The 16,743-nt window shown below is 37.8% G+C and overlaps 1 protein-coding gene across 36 annotated transcripts in view; it reads right to left on the reverse strand.

Moving 5' to 3' along the window:
- Nucleotides 1–16,743, reverse strand: part of RIMS2 (regulating synaptic membrane exocytosis 2) — a 503,290-nt gene that overhangs the window by 272,947 nt on the left and 213,600 nt on the right. For all 36 annotated transcript variants that reach the window (XM_075743530.1, XM_075743545.1, XM_075743550.1 and 33 more), the window contains one exon: nt 7,707–8,632. In XM_075743530.1, coding sequence (XP_075599645.1) covers nt 7,707–8,632 — 926 coding nt within the window. The remainder of the gene's footprint in view (nt 1–7,706; nt 8,633–16,743) is intronic.

Below are 16,743 nucleotides of genomic sequence, written 5' to 3' on the forward strand. Positions count from 1 at the left end.
ACAACTATAATGCTTTTTAATGATACTTTTAAGAATGGTCACCCAGACAATTCAATGGCTTACAGTTTCAACTGAAAAAAAAAAAAATCTTTATCTTCAGAATAGAATTTTTTCACAATTTCCAGGGGAAAATACTTCTTGTAGTTAGTGTTAAAAATATAAAGTTAAACTGTAGATAAGTTTTAATGATAAAAATTTCCCCCTAAGTTAAAAATATTTAAAATCACGTTGTCCTATTAATAATCAACTTAATCTCATCTGGTACCATAAATAACTACAACTAATGCACTAATATAGTTTAACAATAACTCATAGTTCTTCCATCACATCATATCAGGAGAGAATTAATCTGGTGCCTGCACAACGCTTCTGCTATAGCTGTAATTCCAGCAAAGACCCAGAGTAAAAGGAAACATGATTAAAGAATTGCAGTCTTAATGGTTTGTTTATTTTTGCATATAGAAAGTTCAGGTTATAATTCAGTCAAGATTTTAATCAATAAAAATAAGTATTAGATTTTTTGTTGGAATTGAAGTGCTATGAAATTATTCATCTTCTTATAAGAAAATATTCTTTCTTCTCTGACTATTATATGAAAATATTTCTTCTTCCGTACTTCAGCAGATGCCTCCCTATCTTCAGATTCTGGTAAGGCATAATCAGTTACACATTATCTTTTCAGCATGCACTATAGTATCTAAGAAGACATTCAATATCATTTTATCAAGAAGCTTTAAATGTTAATATTTACCACCTTTTTGCCTAATTAGTGTTACCCCACAAAAGTATCCTGGCTTGATGCAGTGTGTACCTGCCTGAATGCTTCTGCCAGCAGAGTGACACGAGTGATATAAGGATGCGAATATGCAGGCAAGAGTTGGGAAAAGCCAGGGCTCTTTCTGTGAGGGATATTATTGGCTTATGCTAGGTTTAAGTGACTACAAATTTAAAATATTACACAGTAGATTTCTTCTAAATGCTGCAGAAGATCACATCCCTTCCCTTTATCTTCTATGGAACACACAAGTGTCTAAATAGGGGAAGATTTGGCAAAAATATAAAAAAGCATTCTTTACTATTAGAAATCTCTGCAACTTTAAACATTCTAGTTCTGTTATCATGTATGCATCTACAAAAAATATTTTTGTAGGAAAACTATCATAGTCAATACTAATATTTTGAAGTAGTAAGATTAAAAGTTGCAAGAAGTATTTTAAGCGCAGTAAATTTATTTATTGCTTAAACACATATAAGGAGAAAGTGTAATATTTCCTATCTTTTACTATTTCTTATCTTTGCACTTAAAAGAGAGGCAGTTCATAGGGGAAAGCTGGGGAAAAAAAAAATAAATTGAAAAATAGACTTCTGAATCTCCAGTCAAATTCCTCATACATCGAAACCACATTTTCCTCACCTAAGATGTAGAGGCCTTTATGGAAAAAGAAGATTTCTTTACAAATGCAAAATATACTCTCTTACGTTGCAATACTAAGTGAAATAATAAGAAGAAATTTCATTACATCCTCAAATCTGGCTTTTAACAAAACATGTCAAACAGTTCAGTGTTCCAAAATAATTATTCTCCTTATGAAAATTCAAAATTTAATACTTTGAATTCTAAGATATCTCCATACTGAAACTGTGGAATTTCAAAGCCTCTTGTGTTCAAGACAAGTGCTGCAGCTCAGTCCTGAAATTTTGCCTTCTAGTATAATTTGTTCCAGTGAAGTCAGATTTTCAGGAACTCTCTAACCTGAACGAAGCAAATTTTAGAAACAATGACCTCATTCTGATTTAATTTAGCTCAGTGTAAGTTTGAAGTCAAAGTTGTTGAAGATGTATGAAACTGGCACAAGTAGGATTGAAATGAGGTCCCTTATCTCTTAGAATTTAAAAATGAGAGCATTGTGACAGTATTTCACTTCCTTGGCAGCTCTGCTCATGTAAGACATGCACTGTTCTTGCAGTAGCGCTCAGAAAGTGTGCTTTCTGCTCCTCACACCATGAGCTACCATACATTTTTAACTTGTGACGAGCATATTGTTTCCAAATAGACTTTATTTGCTGCCAAAAACTGAACTGTATCTCTACCAGATTGGTTTTAATATTGCAATAAACAAGTAGGTCCTGCAACCTGCTCCAGACATGAGGATCTTTTTAACTTCTATAATGAAAAAATGTATTTATTCATATGTTTGTAAATTACTATCACACAGCCAAGGCAAGGTTATATATCCATGTTTTCAATGCACTTAGTGACAAAGAACAGCATATTAACCCCTTGTCCTGCATACACACATTTCTGCTCACACGGACTGCACTCTGCAGCTTTCAATCAACAACACAGGGATGCTGAAGTACAGAAGATGACTGGAGCCTATCATCCACATGTTATATAGGGGTATTGGTCGAGAGCCAGCTGAATATGAGCCAGCAATGTGCCCAGGTGGCCAAGAAGGCCAACAGCATCCTGGCTTGTATCAGGACGTGTAGATGTGGTGCTTAGGAACATGGTTTAGTGGTTGGACTTGGCAGTGTTAGCTTAATGGTTGGAATTGATGATCTTAACGATCTTTTCCAACCTAAATGATTCTATGATTCTGTGGTTCTATGCATATGAGTTTCTATGATAATAAAAATGGGCATCCATCTATCTATCATGTTTTAGTAAAAGAACAGTGAAAGCAAACACTAAACTTAACTGCACCTCTGACAGAACACAGACACATTTGCCTTTCCCACCACTGATTCCACCCACATCAGATGTCAGTCACCGTCTGTACAAACAGATATCTCTCGCAGGGTGCTCTGCAAGGTGGCTAGGAGCATGGTATGCACGTATGCCTGAACTGTTTACCACCATTGGAAAATCTACTATGTCCTACTTTATATTTAGAGCAAATGAGAGAAGTTAGAGCTATCATGCACCTAGATTTCCTTGAATGAATTCTTTTTTGTCCATGTAGAGATTCTGTCTTGCTGGAACCCTGAAGTTTGAGAGATTTGTAAATAATTGTAGGACATCCAGGACCCCCAAATGTTTGGGGAAGGAGTAGAAGGAACCCCAGGCCCATCACGTCACCTCTCCATTCCTATGTTCTGAGTGGGGGTATGACAGGCCCAGAGACCACTGGCTTTCCTGAGCATGGCTGTGGCAAGTCTCTTCAGTCTGGCACTTCAGCAGACTGCAGGTGTGACAGAATTGCCACAAGGAATATATGGGCAGTGGTGCTGTTTGATTTTCTAATCCTACCTGGAAAGCCTGTAGGCACACAGAACAAGCCTGTAGCACTCTGCTTCACATCTGCTTCATGCTGGCTGACAAATTATGGGGGGCCTTTCAAACCTGCCCTAAGGCCTATTCCTTACAATCGCACTGACAAACATCTAACAGAAAATGCAAATAAAAAATTCTTTAATATTCCCTCACAATAGAAGACACTTAAATCAGACAAGCAACGGAGATAGCTTGGCCTAACCTGCACACCACAAAGACATAGCTTCATTTGGAGCTTTGTAGGTGACATGGTTCAATGTTCACTTTACTACAATTAACACCACAACCATTCTTACTTTATAAAGCATGTTTCTCAGAGCCTTGAAACTGAACCAAGTAAACTGAGATGGTTTTGAGACAGAATTGGTGAACTGAACAATCCAGAACATTTAAAAATAAATCATTATGATCTTTATGTTTACTGATTGATGATCCATTTTAAAACCATTTAAAATTTACGATTTCATCAAATACCTAATATTTTGGTCCAAAACATATGATCACCTTTTTTTTTTTTCTCTGCAAATGTATTTCCTAACACAGACAGGGAATCCTGTCATGGAGATACAGCTTTGGACTGTCTGCTACCCTGATCTCCAGGAGTGACAACAAGTATTGCAAATGCAGACACCTCCTTTGAAGTTTCAGAAGTCTGGTATTCACAACAAGAGTAAAGAAAGGTCCATTAGACAGCTTGGAAAAACTCTCGGAGCTTCAAGAAAATTTTGAATACCATAATAAGTGAGAATTGTTCATCCTATGCACAGAAAAAGGCAGAGGCCATCTGGTAAATTAGTAAACAGTTATGCCAATAAGGACTGTTTTAATGTATATGAAGACTTGCACAAAATTCAATCTGCAAAATACATCTAATTCTTGCACAACCTGTTTCAATAAACAAGTTTGAAATCGCAGTTATGTCCACTTACTAAAGCTGTCATGCACTGTTTCCTGACCTTCTAAAGAGTGAACTGGTCTGTCACACCATTGGATCCTCACCGTAGTCCTGCACTTCTCACCTCACCAAATCAGTCTTGGAGCCTCAGGCAGATGCTGCCAGGCCCATGCTCCTTGCTCAGGGAGTACCCGTCCCTCTCTGCCAAAGCTCCCAAGCCCAGCTCAGCCCTCCTGTCCTTCTCTCTGAACATCCTTTTCCCAGCCATTCACCATCTCTCCCAAACTTCTGCTTCTGCTTCTCAACCAATCTCACCATCCTCTAACCTACCACTCAGGAAGCTCCAGTTCTCACCTTACCAGTAATTCCTTACCAGATCTGTTTCCTTTACTTTATCTGTTCTTCCCAAACTACAGGTCACAGGTTTAGTCTACTTGATCTACCAGTTTTGCTCCCCCTTCTTCTTCTTCAGCCTCAGTTTCCAACCCAACCCAATGACATTTTGTTTTGCAGTTCCTAAATTTCCTCCCCTTGTCTGCTCAGCCTCCTGAAGCCACCTGATTCCCATTCCAAAATGCCACTCCTCAGCCTAGTTTATGACCCAAATTTTCTGGTCCAAATATAGTTGCATTATAAAACCTATGCAGTATCTTAAGAATCTAGCTCTTCTCTTCTGCAGTTCAATCTCCATCTAGAAGGCTTCTTTACCATGCCTGTGTTTCACATGGCTGTCTACTGGGTGTCTGAGTGTTATCTGGGTGTTCATCAGCTTTCTCTGCTCAGTTTCCCTTGTCCCCCATAGGGAGGAGGCAGGAGCATCCCAAGGCAATGGTTTCTCTGGCCATCACCAGAAACATGCAGAAAAATAATTTTGCCTCTCTCCCTCCCTGAAAACAACCAGATTACATTTTTTAAAATCAAGGAAAAATTTACCCTAAAGCAGACAACTACTGAAATGAGATCAGACACAAATAGTTAAAGTCACAGGCATTCAGTAATAATTGATGCTCTTCCCAGAGCTCTTAATCCAGCAGCTGGTCCATGTCTCTGTTGGCCTTGTAAAATGAAATGGCTATCTTCATTTCATGTGCATATATTTGTTTCAATGATAGATATGTATCAATCCTTTTCATTTTGGATATAAGCTTAAGAAGGCAAATTTTCATCCCTTTTAAGAACATATGATTATAATTTTTCCTACATTTTCAGATAATTCACAATTTTCAGACTAGTTTCTCAAAACCAATGTCAAGGCCTTATAATATCTCAGATGTAATTCAGCAAACAGCTGCTCCAGCAGCTCAAGCCCAGGCTGATCCTCAGTTGTTAATATTTATTTGCAGAATCTGTGAAAAGATATGGGTACTCCATATAGAAAGAGATGGAGAACAAATTGTTTTCCTCTTTTGGAAAACTCATTATTACTGCATCCAAATTCTCACTCTAACATTGCCACCCTTTATCACTCCAAGGCCGAATGTTTTATATTTAGCATTATATCTTTTGCCAAACAGACTTTGTATGTGGCTTACAGGGACAGCTGAGAAATAATCAGGTCTGAGGAGTTTCAGGAGGGCTGAAAGTGAGTAATTTGAGGGGAGGAGAAACCCATTTTTATAGGAGGCATTTAAAATAATTACTTGTATTTTATCAATTAAGGAAATAATGTATTGCAATACCAGGAAGACTGATGGAGGTTTACATGCCAGATTCCTTTTGGTGGTATTCATGAAGAAATCACTTGCTTATAGGGATTCTAAGTGTAGGCTGGTTTACATGGTAAGAGAGATTCATGAAAATAAAAAGAATGAGCTAAGACTTTGTGGGTCTACCTACAGCAGCTGTGAAGGCTGGATCCAGTTTGTGAGACCCCCTCAGAAGAGATCCTAGCAGATCTCTCCTCCCCCACGTCTAGCAGAAGCGAAATCTTCCCAAATCCACTCAAACAAATGCTTTTCTGGAGTGGGGGAGAAGTAGACGAGTGGAGGAGAAGTATGAATGTGGCTGAGGATATTGTGTGATAACATGACCAGGGCTGCTGAGGCTGGCACCAGCTGGCTCTGGCTCCGGGTGCAGGTGTTACTGCTGGGATGGCTGCCTGTTCCATGCATGGTGGCTGCCTCCAAGCCCATCAGCAAGGGAAGAAACAGGACCCGCCAGCTCAGGCTGGAAGCGGGCACAGTCAGAAGCAGTCAGACCTCTTCCCCAGTTCAAGCAGTTGCTCTCTTCCTTTGTGAAAAACCAAGGCTGTTCTCAACACTGTTTCCAGCCACAGGCCACCACTGGGCCATGCTGACACAGCTACACGCTATGCGTCATGAAAATTGCTTATAGTAATTCAGTCAAGAATAACAAAACATAAAACAGCACTTTTTTTTTTTCCTGTAAAGCTTTGCAAGCTTTTTTTCATTCATTTATAAACTACATGCTCAATTTAGCTTCATTCACTACCTCAGAAATCAGCACAGACGTGACATTATCATTAACTATTGATATCAATAACAGTGTTTTCTTTGGCAGTTAAAATACAAAATTATGTAAGTGAAAGCTATAATTTATTACAATTAATTACTTGCTTCAGAACCAATTTGATAGCAATATTAACAACAAATAGTAGCAATTTTTCTAATCCCAATCCACAACAGCAGATGATGATTCATGACAACTAGTAAAGGTGCAATATCCTAATAGTAATAACTGAAAACAGGTTAGTTATAACTACTGTACTTTAGACCAACAACATACATGAAGGTAAGCAAACTAATATTATTAATTTGATTCAGTCTAAACTGAATGGTCCCCAATGTTTTAATATTTAAGTCATACATTACCTTTGGATAGGTTGGGTATCAGTTCAACTAATCTTAGCTTTTCTTTCTGACAATGGGGTAACTCCACCATCATGAATCCTAAAAAGCGCTAAAATTGAAAAGCACCATAGCCCCACAGCAAAAAGAAACATCCATTGGTATAAACTGCATCAGTCATTTTAAATTTGTTTAAAAACTTGAATGGGTTAACTTTATACATACAGGGGTTTTTGCAGATCAGATGCTCTTTAACCTGCAGCAGCCAGCATGAAACTGGCATAAACTCTGTATCGTGTGCTCTAGTTAATTCAACAGAAATGCAGTCATGCGCCCACACTCGATCCAGATCAAATATGCACTCATTGTGATCCAGGAGTATGCAAATCTGGCATTAATGGACGTGAAACCATAGCCTTATAGGACAGCCCAGCTTTAGATACTTTGCAGATTTAATTAACAGGTTTTTCGTGCTTTTTCCTTTAACATATCCAAATACATCTAGTAGCTGTGATGTTCTTTTCCATGTAAATCATTAAAGTTAGATCTAAGTGAATGAAACACAAAATCAGAAAAAACCAACTCCCATCACAACAAACTTGAGTCATCTGTGAAGGGCTGTAGATATGTGGTTGCAATAGATTCTAATAGGTAAAATAAACTTACAATGGAATGGAAACTAAACCACATCTATATATTGAAATAGTCAAAAAAATAGAAACCTTACCTTTTTCACTAACACTTTCACTTTCAATCTCTACATCATCACAACTCGTATACTCTGGAGTGGACGCCAATTCTTCTTCTGAGCTACTTAATGAAACCTGGCGCATTTTACCTCCCTTTTTTGTTTTATGAGGCTTTGGTGGTGGAGGTCTGACAGATTCAGACTGGTCTGAGCTGAGTGAATCATTCCGTAACATGGTCTCCATCTTTTCACGTTTCGTTTTCCGTACAGCAGAATTGGGATCCAAATGGTGTTGTTTCCTTAATGAATCAGAGCGCCTCATGTCTGGTCTTTCCAGAGGAATTGGACTCCTCCTAGGTGTAGGAGGGCTATGATTTGTGGTCCTCTGACGGTTGGGACTTGGTCCCTGAGCCTCTCGAGTTCTTTCCATAGAGTATGAACGTTGATTTTCCATGGCAGCCCTGCGCTCAGACACTGATCTTTGTCTTGACGGTCGTTCCATCCTCAGCATGGACATCCGAGAATCTTCCAACTCAGTATTTGCCAATGAGACATCACTATGTCTCCGTTCATGACGTGCTCGGGACACTTCAGCATGGATACGCATTTGTTCCTCATACGGTTGTGGCTTGACCGGATAACGAGCCAAATTAGGATCACTTCGGTATCGTGCCTGGTATTCCTCTTCCCTCCGCTGCCTTTCATATTCTTCCCTGTTTTGTGCATCTTCTTCTTCTACCGGATACTCCTTGGAACGCCTGCGACTCCTTCTGTTGGAATCTCTATAATCACCCAGTTCAGGTTCTTCATATAACTGAGGCCCACGCTGCGACCGCCTATCTGAATAATCTGATGGTGACCTGGGCATCGCACTGTCTGATGTAGCATACTGTGAATATTCGTCTCTCTCGTCCCTCTGGTCGTATCTTCTGTTCTGTTCTCTTGATATTGATGGGCTTCTTTTCCTAAATAACCATGACAAGGAGAAAGAAAGAGAATACTGTTGATATTTCTTGTAGCACAAATATACAGGTAATGCTAATTAAATGATAGAAGGATCGGCTGATGGAAAAAAAAATCAGTTCATTGCATTTCTTTGTGAATGCTCTCGCGCATTTTCTGTATTAAGTTAAAAAAAAGCATGTCATGCTACAAGTCTGCTTATGGTGCACAGTTTAAATCAAAAACAGCTTTAAAGGAAAAATGCTTATACAGCATTACAAAATATAGAATACAAATACTTATGCTACTTTGCAGTCATAACTGCTTTACAAGTACCAAAATTTTATAAACCTTTGTAATCATTTTACAGAGGTATAACTTGACCATATACGTCTATTTCATAGGGTTCTGTAATCACTGTAGAAATTAAGGCTAGCTGGATCATTCAGTTAGTTTGATCTTTTAGTAGCCATTATTGGCTAAAACTATACACTTCCATTTCCACAAAACTATAAAGTGTGCCAAGGGCAGAAAAGAGGACAGATAAAGATCCAATGGCAGCACTTGTCTAAATCAGATGAATTCAGAAAACAAAACATTTTTTGTGTTGCATAAGAAGGGAAAGAGCTTCAAAGTCCTGCCCGTCTAACTTGGCAAAAAAATCCTTCCTACCCCTATTGGGATGGCAATACATCCAAATGTCTAAGCATTTAAGCAAGACACACCAGCCAGATACCAGTATGAAACACCTGTATCACATTAAGCATTAACTCTTTATCATAGACGATATCTAGCCATAGACAAACTCTGCAGCTTCAGAGGAAGGTGAAAAAAAGAATTATCAATAGATACTCTTTCCTGATGCTGACAAATGATTGACTGAAGCACGTGATCTTATTGTATGCTATATTTTAATAGAGGGTTTGTCTGGAATATAGTATGAGTGTTATATGTTTGTTTGATACAACAGTGTTTGCTACTTGATTAAAAAAAGATCAATTAAATAGTGACTAGTGATTCATAGGGAAAAAACAAACTGGAGCTTCAGATCCTGCCTTTATCAATTCTAACAGGGTGTGGGAATTGCACTTACCCTTTACATGACACAGGGTAACAAGCATTTAAAATGCTACTTCCATACATGTCCAGATTTGTACTTAGTTTTTTCACCCCAGATCTGAAGGAATTACCTGCAGGAAACTGGAGCAAATATCCCAGATGTGGATAAAAGAAACTGAGAGGTGGGCCTTCTCTGGGATAAGATAGATCAGCTCAAGCTTTAAGTAATGAAAATATGTATGTGAACCTATTTGTGTTATCAGCCCTTTCCTCTTATATTAAGTTCTAGCTTTATAATTAAGATCCCTTTGAAAATGTTTTCTACCCTCACAAATGGCCACTGATCCTGGAGGACAGCTTGGCAGGCAGCAACCGGGAGATCCTGCCTAGTGTGGGGAAGCATGGCAAAAAGGAGAGCAAAGAGGAGGGATAAGGAAAGGAAAAGCTTCAACTTAGTGAAAGGGACAAGGAAAAACAGGCTCACCTTGGTGCCCAGGAAAGTAGAAAGGGCTTTGCCTAGCTGGTAGGAGAGAAAATGCTCTACTCACAGCCAGAAAGGAAATGAAGTCTCTGCTCAGCAAGGGAAAACCACGACTGTGAGCAGAGTGTGCGCAGGGGAGTGACTGGCAAACTGGCATCCTGTCTTAGGTACCATACAGGGTCATTAAACTGTGCTTGAAAAATTTGGACCCAGTCTTGCCTTGTAAATATTAAAGTCCTTTAGCCTTACAATAGCATCTGCAAATGAGGCAACTAATTCAATCTTGCAAAAATGCAACTCTTCCTGTGAAGCATGACAAGTAATATAAGCATCATTTGGATGCCTATTTGCTTATGGTGAAGCTAAGATGTCCTATCTGTCTTATTAAAGTGTCATGTTAGTACCAGCACAAATCATAACCTCTGTAAGTTTAACAAAAACTCTGGATTCTGCTACTGGGGACTCAACTTGAATCGTTCTAATCTGACATGAACAAAGTTTCATAAGTCTAAAACCAGAACAGCCAACGGGAACAGACAATTAGGACAACAGAACTACCAACAAGTTTGCAAAGAATACAAGTTTTCATTAAGACAACACAGATTAGATGTGGAAATTTACTTTAGGTAAGATAAATATTTTTCATTTAAATACGTCAGCTGATGAAAAATATGCTACATGCCAAAATAAGTTGTTCCAATAGCAGATTATCTACATTGCTGAAAATTTCTGCCATGCCTATAATAAAAACTGTGCCTAACTACCCTCCCCAATTCTGTCCCCCATGTAGGCAAAACCTTTTATCTTTATGCAAACCCAATTGGAATAACTGGCACTCAACAGATATGGCATTCATCCATGTGGATCTCATTGCAAGATTGAGACAAACGTGTGCACATGGAATGTACACATACTCTACTGTTAATTCTCATACTGTGTATACTCAGTCTATATTACATATGAATCAAGTGGTAGTCACAGCCACAGATTTTTGCATGGATTTGATCCTCCAAGACATCAGAACATTCCAGGGAGTATTGTTCATAGGATCAGGTCCATCATGAACTGTGTAACACATGAAACCATTCCGAATCTAGTCTGACAAATCTCACACACGTCTTAGCGCAGACCGAGCGTACACATTCTTCAGGATTAAACATCTGTCTACGTGTATCTATAGTAATATAAACAACAGAATAGTAAGAATTGTTTTAGCCACATATAGGAGATTATATACACACACACGTATGTGTATGTATATATATAAATATATATATATATGACTCCATGTCACAGTGTTCTCATATGCATGCAAAGAATGTTGGACAAATCTCTTCTGGAAATGTCACTGCTACAAAGTCATAGGGGGAGAGGCTGGGGGGATAAAAAAGATGGAATTTCTGTATGAGTAAAAACTTTCGTATTGTAGACTTTTTGCTGAGACAAATGTACTTCTATCAGGAAAACAGATCATCTGAGGAACTGGCACAAGATTTACTAAAAAATCCACCCTTTTTTCTAGCATGAACTATGTTAATGAGAGGAGGATGTGCCAATTTAGCATTATATTTTTATACCTCTTACACAAAGATTTTCTAACCTTGTCTGTTACATTTACCACAAGCAGTCATTGCCTTTCCTCCATTTTGTTGCTAAGACATGAATATAGGAACACCACCTGTGGCTGACAGTAATGTGAAGATCAGATAGGTCTTCAATCTATTCCAACAATTTGGGGAAGGAAAAAGCTTTACGCAGGTGCCTTGTATGTTGCAACTACTAGGCCACATGCAAGAATAAGGACCATCCTTAAAATGCAACCTTTTTCTGCAGAGAAAGCAGCCTAATAGATAAAAGTAACTAATTTAATTCCTGACCTATGTTGATTGGCACTATCAAACTCCCTTTCTAATTAATTTCATCCCTGCTGAAGGGATCTAACTTCACTACGTGGATCAAATGCCAGAAGTTGCAATCCCATCCATCGGAAATAAATTAACTGTACCGGTACACCTGCTCAGCCAGAAACCTTGCTGGCAGGAGAGGGCTCATCCTGCCCAGCAGTCACCATACCACTTAGTATTCAAACGTGTCATTCTCTTTACTGGTCATCACACCACAATTAGCTTGCCTTTACCATTAGTCACTTTTACTCATTTTAAAAATACCTGTGACACACATAGTTGTACACATCTTAAACCAGTATTAGTAGATCATGGTAGGAGGAACAGTACTTGTGAAAACTTATGGCCAGTCACTACTATTAAAAATCTGCTGTTATTTTTAGATCACAAGCTAATTCTCACTCACCTTCACGAGCCTTTGTCTAATCCATTTCTCGCCATTAACTACCTTAAAGATAGCTTAATAAAAGCCTTTCCTCATGTACTTCCAGCTACATACACCATGGAAAATGACTACTCCTACATTTCTAGGACTTTCCTGGAACATTAAAAGTTAAAAGAACTTTAAATGTGTGTCAACAGCTGTGATATGCACCATCCAGCTGCCAGCTCAAGTAAGCACTGTATATCTCTTGTCAGAAGGATTATCACCTTTTCTGAAAAGGTTACCACAGCACTGAAAAATCCTCCAGGCCATTGTGATTACTGCTTCATTGAAACAATGATAAAATAAAATCTCTGTTATGGTTAGAAAACTCTAGAACCTGCACATGAATCTCTTCATCAGGCACATTCTATAAATATTATTTTTTCAGATATAGAAACTGAAACTTATTTTCTACTAATTATCACTGTATATTTATTTTTTATTGTAATTTATCAATACATTTAGCCTTTTAACACACAACTCTTAACCTTACATGGATAGAAATCTTATTTCCAGTGCATTACAGATATCACAAGCACTATGAAAAAGCAAATAGCTTGACTGTAACCTCACCTCCTGCTCACCTTCACCTTCTGAAATTATTCAACCACCCCACACTACAATAGGAAGTAAGTACTTAAAATACGACATAGAAGAATATAAGACAGCTTTTCTGCTTTGATGGCTCTGATTTCAGTAATGGAACTACATAGCTTGAAAGTGTTTGACTTTCATTTGTACTCTTCCTTGAAGAGAAAACACTCTTCCGTTTTGATTTAGATTTTTAAAAAATTAACCAAAGCTTAGTGAGGAAAAGGAAATTTGAAAAGGTAAGTTTCAAAAACACTGTAATATGTAAAGTATTTATATCACCATCAAAACTAGATTTCAGATCTTCCTGGCTTCTAATCTTGTTCTCAAACCAATAGAAGACACATTTGAACTGGAGAAAACTTTCAAGAGAATATCATCCTAAAGATATGTTCGAACATATAGGTACCTGAATTCATCTATATTTACTTGGAAACTTTTATAAATAAGTATGTTTGGGTCAATTAAAAAACAGTAAGAGCTCAGTGGGCCTGAGCCATCATCAGCTACTTGAAAACTGAACATTGGTCACCTACTTGTAACACCTAATTATAATTTACTAGACAATACTTTAATATTTTGTTCTCTGTTTCCTATAAATTAGCAAGGAATAAAATTGACTGGAAAATTAAAACTGAAAATTTTTCTTCTGTACATATTGTAATTTTGCTTAACTGTTTTCAAAATGTGATCCTTTCAGTACATGAAAGAATGATTCAGAGTAGGTAAAAGTGCACGGTTCCCACTGGAACTCTGTGACGAAAGCCTTGCAAGAGACAGGGTTTCTTGTTAGACACCTCGTCAAATACACCAAGCACAGCTTTGTCTCTCCTTTACTATATGGCTCCTGTCAGGAAAAGAGCATTTGTTGATTCCTGAATGCTTTCCTGAACTATTCCTGAATAGTTCTACTATTCTAAACTTCTGTACTTAGAATCATAGAATCATAGAATGGTTTGGGTTGGAAGGGACCTCAAAGATCATCTAGTTCCAACCCCCCTGCCATGGGCAGGGACACCCTCCACTAGACCACGTTGTCCAAAGCCCCATCCAACCTGGTCTTGAACACTTCCAGGGATGGAGCATCCACAACCTCTCTGGGCAACCTGTTCCAGTGCCTCACCACTCTAACAGTAATTTCCTTCTAACATCTACTCTAAATCGACCCTCCTTCAGCTTAAACCCATTATCCCTTGTCTTGTCACTACACTCCCTCATAAACAGTCCCTCACCAGCTTTCCTGTAGGCCCCTTCAGGTACTGGAAGGCTGCAATTAGATCTCCCCAGAGCCACCTTTTCTCCAGGCTGAACAACCCCAACTCTCTCAGCCTGTCCTCATAGGAGAGGTGCACCATCCTTCCGATCACCTTCGTGGCCCTCCTCTGGACTCGCTCCAACAGCTCCATGTCTCTCCTGTACTGGGGCCCCTTCTATGTGTTATATTCAGCAAAGAGTCAGGCACTTGTTTTAAAACAACAGTGACAGGGGGCAGATAAAACACCATCATCACACCTCACAAAAACGTTCCTAGGCTGCAAGGAGGTGAGCTGAACACACTCCGGACCTTGCAACCAAAACTCCCGTGAGTGCAATGAACCCAGAAAACTTGCCTGGCAAAATTAAGATCTGGCTGCCTTTCTCAGGGAAGTTCCTACTCTCTCACTGTTAGGTACTCTTATGAAAGCGTTTCCACACACTTCCTTTGCCATACTGAAGAATCTGCAAAATGTTTACCTATTTTTGGCAGTGTTTTTAAGAGACTAGCTGGTATTGAATTAACTCCTTTCCGCATTCTCTGCTTATAACTTTTGCTTTTGCTGAGTCACATTGTGCATAGGAAATCATTCTGCACACTCTCCAAAGCAGCTATGGCTCCAACTTATTGAAAAAATACCTTTTTTTTTTTTTTTTTTTTTTACTTCTAGGCAATTCCAGTTTCCACCAAGATCTCTTTTTGCAGTTCTTTATGCTGTTTAGTTTTATACTAGATTAATCTCTTGATCTGTCCCCCCCTCCTTGGATTCTCACCTCCCAAAAAAAGAAAGAACGTAAGCAACCAATGCACAATTTGCAAGCTAATTCATGTAAACAGCCTACTCTGATAAAAAGATAAGGTGTTCATCACATTTCTTAACCAATATAGTTTTAAACAGGCTGCCCTAAAGTACATCTAACAGCTAATCTAAGCAACTCACTAAGTAAAGTTCATCTCAGACATTATTTCATTTCTCATTTCAGCCATGCCTTACAAATTTTATTTTATAGCAACCATATTTGGAACCATTAAAATACCTTCCAGCTAAATATCTCCAAACAATAATGAATTCAGTTTACAATGATGATTATAAAATTTACTGAAGCATGAGAGTGATGCTGCAGATGTTGATCTCTATTAGATTTTATCTAAAAATATAAAGTCACTGACTGCAGGCTGGTATCAATGGAATGAAAGGAAATCTGTAGAAACAAAACATTAACATAATTAAATTCACCACTGATAACAACTTTGCTTTGAACTTGACAGGATTGCACAGACATACAAAACAATACAAATACTTCCGAATCACAGCAAAAATTCAGCATTGCAGCTTTCAAGGGCTAATTTCAATTTGTGTGGGGAAAAGAGTTGTAACATGGAAAAAATGCTGAACAAAACTAGTGATTTTAAGTATCTTTTACTAATCTACAAATATTTAGGTAATACGTTTGTTTGACGGTTTTCTATTACATCAAGAACATCACAGATGATAGGAAAATGAGACTACGAGTAGAAATTACTTTGTCCTCCTTTACTTTGACTGACTTTTCAGTAGCCCTTGTATCATACAATTTGATTTTAGGGAACTGTAGAGAGAGAAATAAAATAGCTATATTTTAATCTTACTGTTCATTCAGCTGCGTTGATGAATGCTTACCTTTTACAAATAAGTTAAACATCCTGAGATTTTTCATTATTTCTTCTTTTGAATATTTTCAGAATTATTATTTTGCTAATTATTTCTACTTAATATGTAAACAAGAAATATCTCACCTACTTTTTCAGTAAAATCTCTTGTTAAAAAATCTAATCATAAAAACAATGCTAAATGGATTAAATTGCTTTTGAGAATAATTGGTCAGAACACACATTCTACTTATCTGTCTCAGTACTGATGACATAGAAATCATTTGCAGAAGGGTGGAATCAATTAACAGCTGCCATACAGCAGGATTCAAATGAGTTTTAGATCCAAAGTGTTAAAAGAATAGTAGGTCACAGAAACATTAAAACATAAGAATGAGTTAATACAATACTGAATTGTTACTAAAAAGGACTTAAAATATAAAATACAAGAAAATTCCAAAATTCTGCATAAACTATTTTTATGAAAAGAAATCCAATTTTTCAAGAAATTATTTTTGTCACAGAAAATATAATACAATTTAAAATACTAATTTAAAGAAAAGTACAAGACTTTGTTAAAGATACTATTCTCATATATCTGAAGCACAATAAGAAGTTTTTCAGTACTTCCATTGAGATTTTTTTGCTAAAAGTAAAAAACTAATCATCCCCAAAAAGAACAAGAAATGCTGAGCATTACACATTGTTTTCACACAACTCATTCAGCACCTTTCTTCCCTGCTTTACCTTCTGATCAGCCACTGCACATCTGGGAAGTACGAAGCCTC

This window comes from Balearica regulorum, chromosome 2, assembly GCF_011004875.1.
Source record: "Balearica regulorum gibbericeps isolate bBalReg1 chromosome 2, bBalReg1.pri, whole genome shotgun sequence".
Taxonomy (NCBI): Eukaryota; Metazoa; Chordata; class Aves; order Gruiformes; family Gruidae; genus Balearica; species Balearica regulorum.